The following is an 18113-nucleotide window of genomic DNA, read 5'->3' as shown; positions in this document are numbered from 1 at the left end:
CTTATCTTGAGCATCTTCTTTATTTTCCTGTTTTCTTGTCCACAGTTCCTTCTCTCCAACACTTACATCACACATTAGAAACCCAACCACATGTGTACCCGCACTCCCCGTCCCCACCCCGATTCAGACACCCAACACTTACCGATCTCATCCTCTATTCCCTCTGTGACGAAGGGCACCTTGTATAGCAGAGTCAGGCTCTGGTTCATCCGTTCCTCAATCACCCGCAGGTGGGTCATCACCTAGGAAACACAGACACTCACTTTAAGAAATACAGTGGTGGGATTGCGCAAACAGACGAAGCGCTTCAGTTCTGCAGGATGTAACAAGTCTGTTTTTTAAAGATTGCATCCTTAGTTTTGCATGGATTAACGTCAACTTGGAAAACCTTTGTGGCAATCTAATTGCGTAAACTGTGAGGATAAAGAACGGCGTGACTGGTTGACTGGAAAATGTTAGGAGTGACTGAATGTTTGTGAGGTTGTGTGCAAACAACCACGCCTGTCTCTTTGTTATTGCCACATTTGTGTGCAATGCTCAGAGACCAGCAACAGATGGCAATGAAGGGCCTGTCAAAATGAAAAGCAAAAATATAGAGGCATGTGTTTTTAACGTTGTCATGCAGATCTTTGAACTACATGTCTGGCCTTCATCGTGCACACGGTATTTAGCCTTCACACTGTCGGTTTAGGAAAAATGTTAAGTTTGCGTTGGTCTGCCAGTCATATGCAGAGTTAAACGGAGCAGTAACAACATACTAAGCTTGCATTTCTCAAACACACATGGTTATATAAAGCACAGCCCCACAAGACATCTGTGTAACTGCTATTTTTTGCACATAAACACTAAGTGCTTTTATAAACCTATGAGACTGTGGCTCTTAAAGGGACAGTTCACCCAACAAAGTGATATCATTTACTTATCCTTAAATTGTTTTTTAAAACATATGACAAAGACAATAGAAGAAATTCATGTTGACATCGCACTTTTCTATACAGGAATAAGTTATTGTGTTCATCTTCAAAAAGCACAAGTAAAACTTCTTCTTTTGAAGCATACAAAATCTAAACCAATATTTAGTTATTCTCGCATATCTTTGCATTCGTTCACATCTAGCAATTGTTTTTGGTTGAAGATACACCTCTGAAAACCATCAGTTTTAGCAGTGTGCAGAAAACTAGAGGCCGGGAAGTTTGTCCCTAATTAGACCAAAAAATAAACAGGAACTGGCATTCGACAGTAAACAAAACACACAAGACTGCTGTGAATGTGTGTTTGGTTCCCATGATTTTCTGATCAGCGCACAACTCCCGGTCCATGCCACGTCTTCTCTCCCGCAACAAACATCGGCTTTCGGTGCGGTCAGTCTGGAATGCAAATTACAGATCCAAACCATTGGATCAGACTCAAACGTTTCAGCCAATCATATCACTAGAAATTATGTTACGCAAGAGCTACGCACTGCTAATCTTTTGCAGAGGGTTCAAACAAGACAATCAAGCTATGCAAACCCACTTAACCTCTTTAATCCTCTTAAAACAACAAACACAAAAACACAGAAACAAGAAGTGCGTCATTTCACCGCCACCAGACAAAATTGCACAAATTATTTTAATGTTGTGTTAGCAAACACTTTCGTCTTGGATAATGAAGTTAGTTTAACAATTATAATGTTTGGGTCCACAACATTTGACGCACAGTCTGCTTGCTCTCAAGTGTCATGGTGGGGTTGCCAGATTTGTAAAACAAACCCAACCCCGGGCCAATTAAATCTAGCCCGATGGCCATAGCCTAAAAACTAGGGGTGTAACGGTACGCAAAAATCACGGTTCGGTGCGTAGCTCATTTTCGGTACAGTAAGGGAAAAATGCAAACATTAAACTGCAGGTTGTTTTTTACTATAAACTTTTTTTTACAATTTGTTTACACTTTTTTTAAACACTTTTTATTAAAATATAATAAACAAATATTAAAAAGAATAATAAATAAAATACTGCTGCAAAGTTCTCCACTAAATAACATCCTTTTTTACATTATTTTATAACAGTGGGTAAATCTTTTCTAAACCTTCTCTTAAACTTTTTCTACTAAAACCTTCAATTCCTGAATACATTTATGAACTATTAGCCTACATGTTTGCCACAGAAAAATGTTTCTGTTTTGATTTATTTGGGATTTTTGTAAGTCACAGAATTGAATTAGTTATGTACAATCTCTGTATAAAAATAATATTACTGCTCTGTAAAAAAATAATATTACTGCAGTGTAACTGCATAGCAAGCAACATGATGATATACACATAACCATCTTTCATCGTTTGCACGTTTCCTAATCTTTGCTTGTGTCGCCAATGTAAGCTGCGACTTAAACTAACAAAACCCTCCGCAGCTGAGTAACAGCTAAGTAAGCCCGGGTTACAGCTCTTCTCTGTCCCGACCAGATAAACTGATCGCATTGTGACACTGATATGATTGACGTGAGGTGCAGATGAAAAATCTGATCATGCATTCCTTATTCTCGCTGTCACAGAAAGCGCGTCTCATGATTGTGTAGCAACAAAAGATGCGGATGTACTATAAAACGCAGACTTGGCAACACTGGTTAACGTACCACCTTGATCCGGTCCAATATGGTGGACAACTTGCGCATAGCAGCCCATAGAAACACACGCTAATAAGGTATCTATGTAAATCTATGTCCATCATCCCGAACAACAGTAAATAGTAACCATACCTGTTGCAACCAATGGCGTAAGCTTAAGTTGGGACAATCTGCATATTCTGCCAATGGAAGATCTAGGAAGTGGTTTAAGAGACTTGTGTGTCAGCAAAAGTATTGAATATAGCACAACTGAGCACTAGTGAAGGGGACATGCAATCCTCAATATAGCCGCTCTGGCAACAGAAGTCCTAACATCCTGTGAAAAGCACCAATCGATAAAGATTTTCTGGGGGGGCTCTGTACAGAGTCACGTGAGGTGTTTGTCAACCTGTCTGCATGCACAGTAGCTGAAACAACCTTGAATAAGAGAGTGCGATTTTAGAGGTATCGGTCTTTGCCCATTCAAGTAGATAGCTCTTTAAATCTTACTGCGGAGGCATTGAAACATGGCTGCCTAATGGTTTGACTTTCCTAAAAGAACTTAAAGTGTTTTAAGTGCGACTTTGAAATCTTCCTAACATTCTGTTTCTTGTACCATCCTTTTTAAAAACATAATACAATAATTATTTTTACGGAGAAGCTGTAAAAGCACTAATACATTTGCAATCTGTATAAGGTGAGAAAAGAGGAAAGGATGTATGAGATTTAGCATGAGGAGGATGCAGATGGGACGCCACTGACCTGAGACTTCATCTGGGCAGCTTTCTCTGGATCCACAGCCAAAACATGCTGATAGTGGCGAACGGTGTGCTGACGATCCTTATTCTCCGCACGTACGTACCTCTTCAGGGCCTGCAGGATACGGTGAGGCTGCCGAGAGAGGAGATAAATTAACCACAAAGGAGCAAAAACAAAAGGCAGGGTGAGTCAGGTGGACATTTCCTTAAGGGTTGCCTGATTCGTGAATCAAAGACATGAAACCGCAAACATAAGGGGATTAGCAGAGATGCTGAAAACGCACACATCTTTATTCAAGAGATTAATCATTACGTAGGTGCTCAATTCAAATGAATATCATAAGTAACTATGTTATGAGGGTATGGGAGGATAATAAAGCGCAGGTAATCCCAGATCATTAAATCATACCGCAGCGAGGAGCTATCGTCCATCAGAGACTGACGTATGAGAAATTAAATCTGGTCATTAACAGATAAGATCTACTCTTAAGGGATGTATTTCTTTAAAGCAGTAATACACAGGGTTTATCCTGATATAATTGTAATCAATTAATAAAAACTGTTGAATTTGTGGTTATAAATGAAGAGTTCACCTAAAAATGAAAAATCTCTCATCATTCACTCAACCTCAAGTTGTAAACCGGTATACATTTCTGTGTTCTGCTAAACACGCAAAAAAAAAAACATTCACACAGCACTTTGGTCCCAGAAAATGTCTGTAAAATTGGCAGACAGGCTTCTGTGTTATATGATTGCTCCAATAAAGAGGACCTAGTAATACTGCCGTAACATTCACGGAAGTATTGTGTGTGAATAAAAAGCAAAAACAATGTCATAAGGGGAGTGCCATAGTGAGGATGCGTGCGTCATCCCAACATGAAGTTATGGTTCAGCTCTTTGACACCGGGATTTAAATGCATATCAACAATCACAACGAGAAATGTTGGCAAACTGAACTAAAGCAGAGATCAGGGAGCACCTCACTATACGAGCTGAAGCTGAGATCATTCACCAGCATGACGGTACATTCACACGGGCGTAAGCGTTAACGCTTCTCATTTACTTTTAAAGGGTGACATCATGTGTTGCCGAACTGAATTGTGGATCCGTCAACGTCGCGTCACTGCAGTTGCTCGTGGCAGAAGTTGAACATCTTAACTTTTCAAGCACCAATGCATGCGTCAACCAATCAGAATGCCTTATGCAAATGACCTTGTGCGAGCCAGCCATTTACGCTTATTCATGTGTTGCAACCACTGTGATTGGCTGTTGGCCACGCTTCAGACAACTCTTCCATCAAGCGTTAACGGATATGGCCCGTGACAGAACAGCGCATGGCACGCAACTTATGATCTTGTCATAAACTGAAATGCACGCCCTTGGTTTTTCGAGAGATAGTAATTAGCAAACTTTCGCTCCTGTAAAATCTCCCCTAATGATTTCAAGAAAACGTGGCTTTGTGTTCACTAAATAAAAGATACAGAGCAGAAAGTAAAGTATATGGCATTTAGGATTTTTACCAAATTCAAATAGTTTCAAATGTAAATATGTGCCAACTTACTCACCCCTTTGTTTCAGAATTTCAGCTAGAATTAAAGGACTTTAATAACAACTAAGCTCCCACCATTTTGAGATGTCTGACTTTTCACAGCAGACTGAAGTGGAGTCAGAATCAACATAGGCAGGGGTTTCGGTCTGTGCTGAGTTGTAAATAGGTTTTGCAGGTATTTGGTTAATGATGTGTGGTTCAGTGGTGTAGCACTGTTTTAACACTTTGAGTCTTCTCAAAACAGCCCGGTGCCATGATCACCAATGATTAAAAGTTATAATAAAGGGATTTCGTAATGCTAGCACACTCCAAAAGTAAACATTAGGTCACTGTATGCACATATTTGCCATCTCACCCTTGGTGGGTCAGCCTGCAGGGCGGCCAGGTAGTTCTCCAGGGTCAGACGGCGTCTGTCGTTCAACATGGCCTCCACCCGGGCAAGGTGAGTCTCTACAAGCTGCTGTTTCTCGCTGGCTGCCTCCTCCTCCAGAGACTCCACCATAGCCTGGAAGTGCTGTTGAGAAAACAATGTTTATGGGCGTTACTAATGCTGTGGTGTTGTGGGGTTCATTGGTGTGCATCTAAGGTTAAAGACCAAAGATCCTTTCTATACTATTCTGGCTCGGAGATACCATGCAATGTAAGTCTATGGGTTTTCTTCACTTTACGGTCTGTAAAAATCATCCAGTTACTTCGTACACTAAAAAATACAAATAATGAAGAAATAATGAAGCATCTTTCGACACTAAAGTCAGGTGTGGGTGTTAACATTACCTGAATCAGTGTCTGTCTCTCAGCTTTGGGCAGGTTTCTGGCCTGGCTCTCTGCCTCCTCCCATTCCTTCCTCACCTGATGACATCACAACAATAAGAGTAACATAGGTGAGAAGATGGAATGCGACATGCATCCAGACCGGTCACATGATGTAGACCTGTGGTCTTCTTTTGAGCGTGTGAATGAAGTCTACTTGACCGTAGGGTGTCATTTGCAAAGGCGTTTCCAAAATGGTTATCAAGAGCACCCCTGTGTACCTCAAAGCATCCTTGTGGGAAGCCTGTCTACCATGTGACATTTCTTTTTAACGAATAGTTCTTCACTGGCTTATATCGAGTGTGACAGGACTCAATATTATTCATCATGAATTGATCAAACACCCATTTTGGTCTTTGTTTGTGGTTGCAGGGGTGGGGCTGAAAAATAAAGGGCTTGGTGATGTCAGTCAAAGTAAAGTTGTTGAAAGCTATTTCTGAGCCCTAGCTAGTAATTATATTTTAATTATAGATTACAAATAGGGCTGGGACAACGCGTCGACGTAATCGACGACGTCGACGCAAAAAATACGTCGACGCAAAATATGCGCGTCGATTCGTCAGACCCAAAAAGGCGGGGCCGTAGAGTAGTAGCAACGCGAGTGGCTCCAGTCCACGCCGGCTTCACAGCAGGTGTGAGCAGTGCGTATGCGGCGCATGTATTTTCAGCGCCCATGTTAACAAGCATGCACCCCGCCGCATGAGCAGCGCGAGCTCGCGGCTCTGTAGCAACCGTGCTGCGCTGCTCAAGCTCATTTAAAGTGAAAGTGCTTTGTTTATGGTTTAAATTCTCGTGGATTGACGCGAAAGAGTCTCATTTTACCATAAAATCATGAATGTGATGCCAAGTGTGTTTTAAACAGTCATGACTTTGAACAATTTAACAAAAAGCAACGAAATATGTAAAAACACTGTTGCCATAAGACTGCGCTTTCATTCTCTCTCTGTACAGCAGTAAATGAGTCCTCATCTATCTTAATAAACTTAAGAGAAAGAGATTTAATAATGTATGTGCTTCTTAAGTCTAATTGTGTTTATATCTGTCATTACATGGACTAGAACAGCACGAAAACAATGTGGATTAAACAAATACCAGTTATTAAAATTACACTGTGTGACCATCAAAAGGCACATTGAAGAGGTTTTGCTCATAAATGCATGCAAAATAAATTAATGTGAACTTGAGATTTTTATACTGTTACTAAACTGCACAGCTGCAAACGCTTTATTAAATGCTACCTCTGACTAAGAACGCATTATTTTCACTTGTATAGTCTTTTTTTATTTTGAAATTTCAAGAGCAATCAACATATATTGAAATGTTTACATTCAGATATGTAAATCAACATGTATAAATTGCTATTAGTTAATTAATGGGGAGATAATCGAGAATCGAATCGAATCGAAGTCGAATCGGACTGATAAAATGAATCGTTAGATTAATCGATGCATCGAAAAAATAATCGCTAGATTAATCGTTTAAAAAATAATCGTTTATCCCAGCCCTAATTACAAAGACATCATTTTCCTTGAGAATAACATGCACTGATGAATCCTGCACAATAGGACCAACACGGTGTACTCACAAAGCAAAAAGCTCACGTAAAATGCAGCCAAAATGTCAAATGTAACATCTCTCACCCTCTCCATACGGTTGCGATGCCTGATCTCCAGTTGCTCTTTGGCTTTCTGGAAGCGGCTGTGCTCTTTATCATCAGCTGGGGTCTCAAAGTACACATCCACATCGTCTGTGGGCTGAGGGGTGGGTGGAACGGCTGAGGAGAAAAGGAGAGTTTATAAAAAGATGAAGGAGACGTGACCCAAACCTAGTGAGCTTCCTACATAAGGTACATTTTTAGGCATCATTGGAGGAGCGCTTTTAGCAATATAATCATAAGGCATCTCATATTGGTTAAATACTAAGTATGTTTATCTATGAAACAGCTCATGAATATTAATAAGGTGAGGTTATATTCTGATTGGCAGAAAACAGGCTTCAGCTTTTCTCAAGGTTAACATGCTACCATAAGACTATCACAGGGATGAATAAAGCAGCGGGTGATGTTTTGTGAATGTCAATAAAAGAGCATTTTAATTTGGATTTTCCAAATGGTTAGGATGTTACCTTAGCGTGTATCTAGGGTGTGAAAAGATAGGGAGCTCACTAGGTTTTGGAACAGAGCTATTTAAAGTCCAAAATGCATTTACAGACAAACAGACAAGACAGCCAGACAAGACCTGGGAGCAAAAAGGAGCAGCAGACATGAAGAAAAACTAAGATCAGACCAAAGCAAAGAATAAACTTCCCAGAGGTCTCCTAAAGAAAAACACAGAAACTTTGTAATTCCCAGATTGTAAAGGAATCAGACAATCCTTCATTTCTCATTCTTTTCATCTCTCTGTATCGGTATAGCTCTCGTCTGACAGTATTGCTCTCCTTAGCTTTTACTTTAAGATGTACTGCACACCACCATCAATGTACGAGCTAAATTCAGGCCTCTTTTGAATACTGATGACAAGACTTGATTACCCATAAGGCAGTGCACAAAGAGGGACATCAGCTATGCGTGGTGACAAGACTGAAACAAGCTGTCTTAAGCATTTTGAAAAGCATGAAAAAACAACATTTCAAATGAATTATTTTGTGGTGCCAGAAGAAAGTAAGGTTCCACTTCTACAAGGACTGTTAATATTAAAAGATTAGAATAATGGCAGAAAAGACCAAGCAAGATAAAGCAATAGATAAACAAGCTAAAGCAATAAAGACACCTTAAACATATAAAAATTACTGTGTTGTATGGCATTTATAGAATAGATGGAAACAAGACAAACTTTTTAAACTTTGTAACAGTAATAAGCAATAGATAATGCAGTTAGCCTATAGCCTAGCCTAGCAATGATGCAACTTACAGGCTGTGTCTTAAACTATTCACTCCTTCACTATTCCCCATATAGAGAATGACATTTGAGTCCACTATATGGTAAAGAAATGAACGAAAATGAGTGGACACTCACGTAAATACCAGGGATCAGAGAGCTGTTGTAGAGATTCGTCATAAATCCTTATAGGGCATACACATCAAACGCGAATTCAACAATTTGCACAAGTAGATTGCATACAAAGTCAATGCCAAACACTAACAGATTTGAACTCAAGTAAGGCAGTAGGCATGACGAAATGGGCGGCGCAGCTGACGCGAATTGGGCGCCTCAAATGACTCGAATTGGGCGGCGCAAATGACGCCAATTGAGCTGCACAATTGCCACAAAAACACTCACTTTTCCCCTTAAACACGTCTTTGCGCAAGTTGAAATTATTCAACTTAAGTGAAAAATTGGCATGACACGAAGTTAAATCCTGTGAGTAATCTAGAGCGAGGAATGTGATGCTTCGCGTTTGGTGTATACACAGCATTACACCTTTATGGCTTTATGGATTGTACTGTGCATTTGTCATGCTTATTGTATTAGTTGATTATAAAGAGAACAAAACAAACTGTCTGTTTATTTACTATTATCTTTATTTATTATATTTTATAAACATATGTATTATATTTTAAATAATAGGTATCGCATTTATTTTTAATTTGTTTATTTTTTTATAAGTAGAAAATAACTGACAAGACCTAACAAGTGTAAATTTGTGGCGTTTATATTCAGTATCCTTCAGCTAATTCCAGTTAGGCGTTCATCTTCTGTTTTATCATGGGAAATAGTAAGTGAGCGAGTGTACATGGAAATGTACCCTCAAAGTCAGAGTGAATTATGTGTAAAAAGTAGCGAACGAATGTAGGGAATGAAGTTGTTTACTTCAAATACGGACGCCAAATATAGTGCACTTTACACACGGTTTTAGCAGTAACGACAAACAAACGTCTTTCGTGGAAAAAACTTAACTTCCAGTAAACCTAGGCAAAGAAAAAAGTCATTTTATTTCTGATAACAAGCAAAATAAACAACAAAGTAGATTACCTTAGTTCGAATCATAGCTAAAGCGTATCGAAAACTACACTGAGCTAACCTTACTGTGTAAAATTTGTCCTATATAACGTATACAATGTTAACTACAGATCAGCTGCCAAACCTCTCTTCACATAGCGCTGATCCATGATCGCAATCTCCCCTCATCTTTATGAAACCAAAACATTTGTTCTTTTCGACGAGGTATTTGTTCAAGAGTTCAGTTTAGCCACTAGCCAGACCATTAAATAAACAGAGACCGGAAGTTAAGATCTGATCCAGACCGCTGTCCTGACCGCGACAATGCACATGTGTCCGATTAAACCATTTATTGGAGATAGGGAGTGGTTTCGTACACGGCCATAATCATTATGCAATTACAATCATTTTTACAATCCTCCAATCAGAGCAAACAATTTTCAATTCAATCTGTTTAATGTTTATTTTATATTCTAAAGTACTTAAAACTAAAACGCAAGTATCTGTCAATGTGTACAACATCAGTGCGGCTGTTTTAAAACTCACGTTTTTACAAATACAGGCAGGTTAGCAAAGAGTAAGCACTTTGAGAGACAGAAAAGGGGAGGAGCTTGGCAGAAGAGGGCGGAGTCCTTGGTGACTCGGTTCATGACTTACTCAGACGTCTGCACACGGCCATGCAGTACTCCTCTGAGTCGAAATTGTTGCGGTTGCCGGCACAGCCTCCGTAGATGAAGCGCACGCACTTCCTCTGCTGCACGTCGAAGTACCAGCGAGGCTTAGAGGCGCGGCAGGGGCCGGTCTCCGCCTCCAGAGAACAAACAGCTAATACAGGAGGGGGAGGCGAAGTTAGAGCCTCCGGCCACCAGGGGCAGCATTTAGTAATCAGCCCTTGAACTACAAAGTGCAACAGTGACTGCCTACTTTGGTTTCGAAGTTACATGAAAATAAAAAAGGACTGTAAACATAATTGTGTCTTTATGTGGCAATAGCTACTGATCTACAATCTCACTCTCTGGATTATGGGTAATGTAGTACATGAGGAATTCGGCTATTTAAACACATTTTTTTAAACTGCCGTGTAGCTTCTACAGAAGCATAAACCATCCCTTAATCCCACAGCTCATGACCGGCCTATGTTGAAAGGTTTATTTACTGTTGTTAAAAATCAATTTCTCTATAGAGAAAACCAATGGGATTTTTACTTCCCGAGCCCTACTGTTGCACTCTGTAGGTTGTATGACAATGTCAAACAATAAAATTTATACTTGCATTCGCAAGTAACAGGAGAAAGTCAATACCCATAAACCTCTAGGGTAAACAGTGGCAGACATTTGCATCAAATGAACAGCCATAACCTGACAAAAGAAATGAAAGGAAATAGCGTCATGCTAACCTTCCACTTCCTGCTGAGTTTCTTCCTCATCCTGGCCATCGGTGACGGCAGTCTTCTCCTTTTTCACGTCCTTCTCTTCGCTGTCTCTGTCATCTTCTTCATCTTCATACACGTAGTGATAGTCTTCCTCATCTCCATCGTCGTCCTCTTCTTCTTCTTCTTCAGCAGCTGTGTCCTCCTGAGTGGGCGGCTCATTGGCAGCAGGCTCGCTAAAAAGAAAACACGTATTAACTCATTTTATTTTATTGTCTTACTGTAACCGTGCCTATAAATTGTCAACAATCACATCATGTGTGAACTTTTTGTGTCGGTGGACACAAAGGGTTAAGCGTCTAGACAAAAGATAAAACTGGCAAGACAAAATCCCAAAGAAACAGGAAGGAAATGCACTGAGCACAGCAGGATGAGAAGGATGGAGAGTGCAGGAAACAGAGGGAAGGGAGGGGAACTGGTTGGAGGTTTTATGATTTATGGAAGTAAATCGAGCAGCTGTCATAGGTCAAAGACACAGGTTTCAAAATTATCCAGATGGTCAGCCTAATTCGTCCGACACAAACAAAAGTTTTTCAACTGAAACTTAGTGAACTGTTATGAGACACGACAGCTAACAGTCACGTTAATACGCCATTCCTCGTGCCAGGACATTTTATTTTACAGAGGAGGCTGTTATCACCACTAAAACTGGGATGATTCCAAAGGATTTATTGACCAATTAAATTAATTCAAACAACAGTACAAATAAATAAAATCAACACATAAGAAATGTTTACGTCCCTTCTACCAAGTCAAAAAATAAAATACAGAAAGTAGGCTTTTCCTATGTTTCTGGTTCATAAACAAACACCACATTACCTTTCCTCAACTGCTTCATCATCTTCTGCATCTGCTTCTTCATCATCAACATCAACGACAGGCTCCTCAATGTCCTCATCCTCATCTTCCTCATCTACCTCCTTGGAGAGCGTGTCAATGGGTACGGGCTCTTCTGGGTGAGCATACGGGCAGCAGACGTACTCGGTGCCGTAGAACTTATCGATGCCACAGGGCAACAACATACCATAGCTGTGCAGGACCATGTTTCCCTTCGAGCAGGCCTAGAGAGAGAGAAAGAGAGCTGGTTAGAAGGACTGTCTGATGTCTGTTCCTGGATCAGTACGGACAATACATACAGATGCTCTTAGTAGATACTTAGTTAAACATTAAGCCCAGAATATAGTTCATTTTTTATGTGTACGAGAACGTACGAACAGCCTTGCAAAGTATAGTTTGACGTTCAACGCATGCGCATTGCGACAAAACGCAATCCATCTCCTGAGCTACATACTATATTCTCCTGTTTGCGCATGCACAATCTCCGCTTACAAAGTATGTATGGTTACAAAAAACAGATGTTCATGTACAGTTTGAAAAGAGGTGTAACTCTAATATTAGAAGTATAGTTAAGTGTTTACGCATACGTAAGGGTTCGCGTATAATGTGCGTGATGCAAATTTCGTCATCAGAATAGTACACGTGCACTGTAAGCGGACCCTCGCGTATGCGTAAAAACTAAGGCTGTCAACGCAAATTCATTTTAACGGCACTTTAACTTTTATTAACGCGCGATTAACGCAACACGCAATTTCTGTTTGACCCTTGGTCTAGCCCACAGCTGGATGAATTGAGACGCAGCAAGTGACACGACGTCTAGATGAGTCTCGTCTAGCGAATCTAATGCTCTAAATGGTCATTAAACATCTAAAATGATCTTTATCTGTACGTTTCCTGAGAGGTGTACCGTCCCTGATCCATAATCTAAAGAAAAGATGCGTCTTCATTCACTTGCTTGTATTTTGTTTTTGTTTTTAAAGCATGCAGAAATTATTAATATAGACTGCAGGACTTGCTTGATGTTAAAATAATTATTAAGAGAGATAAAGTTCGGGACCTGATTTATGTTAAAAGAGTTATTAAGAGTGACAAGACTCAAAAGCGATCTTCCTGATGCCGACGTCTGAAGTCTGTTTTGATAAGAATTCACACAGGTATGACTTATAATCTGTTATATCTAAAGTGAATGTTTGGTTAACTGTTGAGGAAAAGTATCTGTTGTGTAACATTATATTAAACTCTTGCATTAAACTGTCTGTCTAAATTAAACAATAAAAAAAATTTTCAAAAAAAATTTTGAACAGATAAAATGTACAATTAATTTGCGATTAATCGCGAGTTAACGATTAATCTAGATTAAATATTTAAATCTATTGATAGCCCTAGTAAAAACTGAATTATACTTCTTGTATTAGAGTGCTTAATAACATTCAGGACATAAAACCAAATTACAACAAAATCAAACTTTTGTTAAATCTCATCTGAAACATCTTTTAATTTTATTTGAACTTGCTATTATTAAACGACTAAACTCCACTTTGCACCCAACAACACTGAAAAAGTTTCACCTTGACTTGTTTGGGATGCATCATGCTCTGTATTTTCCAAAGAGAAACTCTCTCACATGCAAGCAATGCAAAGCAGTATTGCCCTATGATAACATTAGTCAGCTAACACCAAATGTAAAAACTGCTGGCATCCACAATTCTTGTTAACAGCCGTGAGAGTTGAGGGTAGTAGGTGATACTCCTTTAAAAACAATAACTTCAGGGAATTAATATTGGCAAATAAACAAGGCTGTCACTCTTAAGCCACAAAACTTTGCGGTGTGACTGTGTATGAAGTTTGTGTTAAATCTTGAACAGCTTGATCTGTGGACGACTCAATCTGAATCACACTTAAGGGGGCGGATGTGCAAGGATGAGCAATTAGAAAAGGTCAAAGCCAGCAGTAATTCAAGAATTAAAATAAAATGAGACAGACAAAAAGACAGCAAACTGGGGAAGAGAGATGAATCTAGAGTTATTATTATTATTATTGTAAGTCAGAGGACATTTGGCGAGCGATGTAGGTGTGTGATAGGGGTCTGGAGATCAGTGTGTTACATCAGTATCTGATCTGATTATCAGGGTAAATGTGAGAATTCCGGCATGCATCAGGATTGACTTGAGATATGAGGCGGCCTATACACTAAAATGCAAAATCCAAAGCTAAAAGTGATGCTTTGTTATGTTAGGCATTGTAAGAGTCACATCTGTCTAGACCAACATATTGTTGTTCACCTGGTTTCTATTTTGTTGCACTGTACTGGGTAGCTCCGCCCACAGTGGAATCTTAAAGGTGCAAAATCTTTTTCTTCAAATCTGTGTTCTTATAGGCTTTTCCTATATTAGATTACACAGCTAAGGCTGGGCAATATATCGAAAATTGGATACTGTAATATGATATTCTACAGTCAACTTTTGTCACTTTGTTATTTTATTTTGGTGCGTAAATTCATTCAGTTGCCTTATACATAAAACCATGATTCGCCCTCTCGAAATTGAAAAATCTCTATTTTATTTTACATTTTTTAATATAAAAATGTTTTATACAAAAATGTAAAGTAAAACACAAAAAAATGTTCAATATAAGATTATCCAAATTGCTATATATTGTTATATTTGTTATATACCTGTTTTTTATTTTGTTTTTAATGACCCGCCCCGCAAATAAAGTGATAATTTCTTTACCCGGCCCCACCCAGTTAACCCACAGGTTATGAGAAGACCCATGCATGGTCTTGGCATGGTTTGTTTTTAAAAAAACAGATACTAACCATCAATGGCGGCTGATGACTTCTTTTTTTGAAGCGCACGATGCGAAGTTCATCACAACATGTATGTAGCCCGTCATGTGTGTGGTTCGTAATTTCAAAATATGTGTTCTGTGCTTTGAGAGATCATGTGTGCATCACGTGTCATGCCAAAAAAGTGCCTGCTGCAGACGCGTCTAAAGGGCTTATGATAAAAGAGACACTCGCGTTTGCCAGATACTCGCATAATCTTATGCATAATCAAGGTTTACTGTTAAGGAAGTGTCTAGCGTGTATTTTGGAATATTTTTATCATAAACAGTTTTGACACGTGTGCAGTAGGCACTTATTTTGACAAAACACGTGATGCACACAGGACACATATTTTGGAAAAGGGAACCACACACGTGACTACCAAACACTTATTTTGAATTAGCGTATCCTCGGATGAGCAGTCACGAGCCGCCACTGCTAACCATAAAGGTGTGAAAGAAGACAATCATTAAAGTTTAATAGTACCGGTCGCTAGGATTTACATTTTTCTACTGTGTTTTCGTAGCCTGACGTTGTCATACTCAATTCTAGTCAGAATTTGAGTCTGATACCGCTCCATTGAGCTATAATTATGAGGCGTGTCTCAACCGAAAAATGCCTATGCACTCAATTGGATAGACCTACGACCAATCAGAGCAACGGGGTGTGAGACGTATGTTGAAATGACGTATTTGCAGCTTGACCGAACTGCTAGTTATTTCGCTACGACACACACTACAAGTCTGAGTTTGCGAACGTACATCAACACCTACTATGTTTACAACATTTCATTTATATCACATTAAGTCATACAGTAAGACTATCTCTTACCATTTGTACATTAGTTGAACTTCATCCACGACGATACCCATTACGTTTGCTTGTTATATCCATCTCGTCGTGCACACCGAGTTGCATCGCCGTGATACCCATTTTAGTTGCTTCTTTAACTTGATCTTTCATAAGTGCGACAACTTTTGTCGAATCCCGTAGGACGGCAAAAACATCAACAAATGCCTTGCTCGCGTTTCTCTGTTCCTCTTTTAAAATCAATGCTCTGTCGATATCTTTTAGAACAGACTCAATGTCAGAGTCCACACATATGATTTCTACCGCGGCAGCCATTTCGTTGTAAACAACAGATTCAACACACGCGCTCTTTGGTGACGTGGTTGATTTACGTTACTGATCATCTGTCCATCATCATATAAAGCCCGCCCTGACAATTTGATTGGTTCGACCAGCTTTGGGTCGAGCATAGTAGCAACTCAACGGTGAAACTCCAGACCGATCTTCCCGTTCCTCAAAATGTTGTGGGCGGGGCTAAGATCGGCTGGCACCCAGGCTAGTGTTTTCGCACTAACCCTTCTGAATGTTTCTCCAATCCATATTTTTTTCTAATTGAGGCAAAAAGTGATGCTTATGACTATGAACTTGGTCTCAGAGTGTCCATCTTACCTCTTTAGCGACGCCGTGCCACTGCTGGTGACTCACGCACATATCCATACGCTCCTTATGAAAGAATTTACACCTCTCCGGCACCAGGAGGACATCACTCACGAATTCACCAACTGAAAAACACACAACACAAACTGTTGGCAAACATAATCCTTTAAAGTCGTCATGAAAATAAAACGAAAAACTGTCATTTGTTTTGGAATATTGTGGTAGATTTTACAAATGATTTATCTGTGAGCTTCTTTATTTTTTTTAAATGCATGTGCCCTCATCACCTTTAATCAAAAACGCAAATCTCCCTCCTCAAAACGATCTCTCTTTACTTCCGGTTATATGGTACAGTATGGCAGGTCCGGGAGAAGATTGCTGTGATTAGCAACACGATCCAACTTTAAATGATCCAATCTGATCTCGATGGACGAATTCAAATCCAGCCCTACCTTATTTAATCTCAGAAGCCGTTTTCACACGGATATACGTCACCACGTGGATAATAAAGCAATCGTTACTTCCATTTCATGGCAAATTTAAAATCACGCCACTGGTGTGGTGGTAAACTTTTTATAGGGCCCTATTAAATAAATGCACAGAGTGAGTGACAGCTAAAGGACTCCCATCCCATCAAATAGGCCAGTCTGGGATTGAGTGCCTTATGAAGGACAGTTATTACAGAGCTGATTACAGGACAGCTGGGAGGCCAATCTGACCTCTGAGCATGAACCACAGACAGAGAGAGTGTGAGCGAGAGAGAGAGAGAGAGAGAAAGAGAGAGAGAGAGAGAGAGAGAGAGAGAGAGAGAGAGAGAGAGAGAGAGAGAGAGAGAAAACAGAGGGGTGGAATTGTTAATGACCAGAAGACACTTCACCAAAAGAGAGGGTTGTGCACATCCACAAACTGTTCATTTAGTCATGACCACAAAACAGGCCGGATCCCATAACGCATCTGAATCCAGAGAACCTGAGAGAGAAGGGCAGTGTTTTGGAAAATGAGAGGGTTTGGAGGAAAGAACTGGAAATAGCAGAGAACACAGCTGTTCCTCAAACCACAGCTCCTACACCCCTCACGCACTCTTTCTTGCCGAAAACAGCCCCATCAGCCCTCGGGGGCCAAATCAAGTAAACCCCTTATATAATTGAATAGATCAGTTGAGAGATCTTATTCATTCAAACCAAACAAGAACGTCCTTGTGTCTGAGCCACGGATGACTCAACACGTACAGTTAAAACCCAAACAGCTACAGCCCACATCACAGTCTGCACACGCAAGACCATTAAAGTGCCTACAAACAACAGACATCATATTATATCAAACACTAATCTTCCTCCGTTTCTTAATACAAATTCTAATTTACTGTCTGTTTACAGATTTACTGTTTTTATTTTACACAAAATCCTCCTACGTAATGTAATGAGTATTCTGTGAAAAGATAAACTTGATATCTTTAATACTGATGCTTCATTATCTGATCATTATAGCCTGGATTTCACAGACAGGGCCACATATTGGGAACAGATATGCTGATAGAAATGTATAGCTTAAATAAAATGTAAGTGGCTTTGAATTAAAGCATTCTGTCAAATGCAAAAAAAGTAAATGTACATCTAAATGAAGATATAAAAGATTGTTGTAGGTAGGGATGCACCGAAATGAAAATTCTTGGCCGAAAACCGAATATGAGGAAACCAAGGCCGAAAAACTGAAACACCGCAATAAATTATTATGCCAATTATTAGTACAAAAGGATTTATGGCTATTACTGTGTACTAACTTTACTAGGGGTGTGTGACAGATCACAAAACTCACGGTTCAGATCACATTACAGTTTTTGAGGCACGGATCGATTTATTTTTCAGATCAGCAAAAAGGGGGTGGGGAAAATCTAATAACAAATAAAGAAATTACAAACATTTATAAAAAAGAAAAATAT

General features: G+C 39.6%; 1 protein-coding gene across 5 annotated transcripts in view; it reads right to left on the bottom strand.

The window, feature by feature from the left end:
* Positions 1-18113, bottom strand: part of aplp2 (amyloid beta (A4) precursor-like protein 2) — an 83453-nt gene that overhangs the window by 18746 nt on the left and 46594 nt on the right. For 4 of the 5 annotated variants that reach the window (XM_073815833.1, XM_065282779.1, XM_073815834.1 and 1 more), the window contains exons 4-12: positions 16187-16299; positions 11884-12125; positions 11032-11240; positions 10293-10460; positions 7338-7471; positions 5662-5736; positions 5243-5401; positions 3343-3471; positions 143-242 (exon numbers count right to left, since the gene is read on the bottom strand). In XM_073815833.1, the coding sequence (XP_073671934.1) occupies positions 143-242; positions 3343-3471; positions 5243-5401; positions 5662-5736; positions 7338-7471; positions 10293-10460; positions 11032-11240; positions 11884-12125; positions 16187-16299 (1329 nt within the window). The remainder of the gene's footprint in view (positions 1-142; positions 243-3342; positions 3472-5242; positions 5402-5661; positions 5737-7337; positions 7472-10292; positions 10461-11031; positions 11241-11883; positions 12126-16186; positions 16300-18113) is intronic. The other variant, XM_065282781.2, reaches the window with a different exon arrangement.

Source organism: Paramisgurnus dabryanus, chromosome 9, assembly GCF_030506205.2.
Source record: "Paramisgurnus dabryanus chromosome 9, PD_genome_1.1, whole genome shotgun sequence".
Taxonomy (NCBI): Eukaryota; Metazoa; Chordata; class Actinopteri; order Cypriniformes; family Cobitidae; genus Paramisgurnus; species Paramisgurnus dabryanus.
This window is presented reverse-complemented; position numbering and strand designations above follow the sequence as displayed.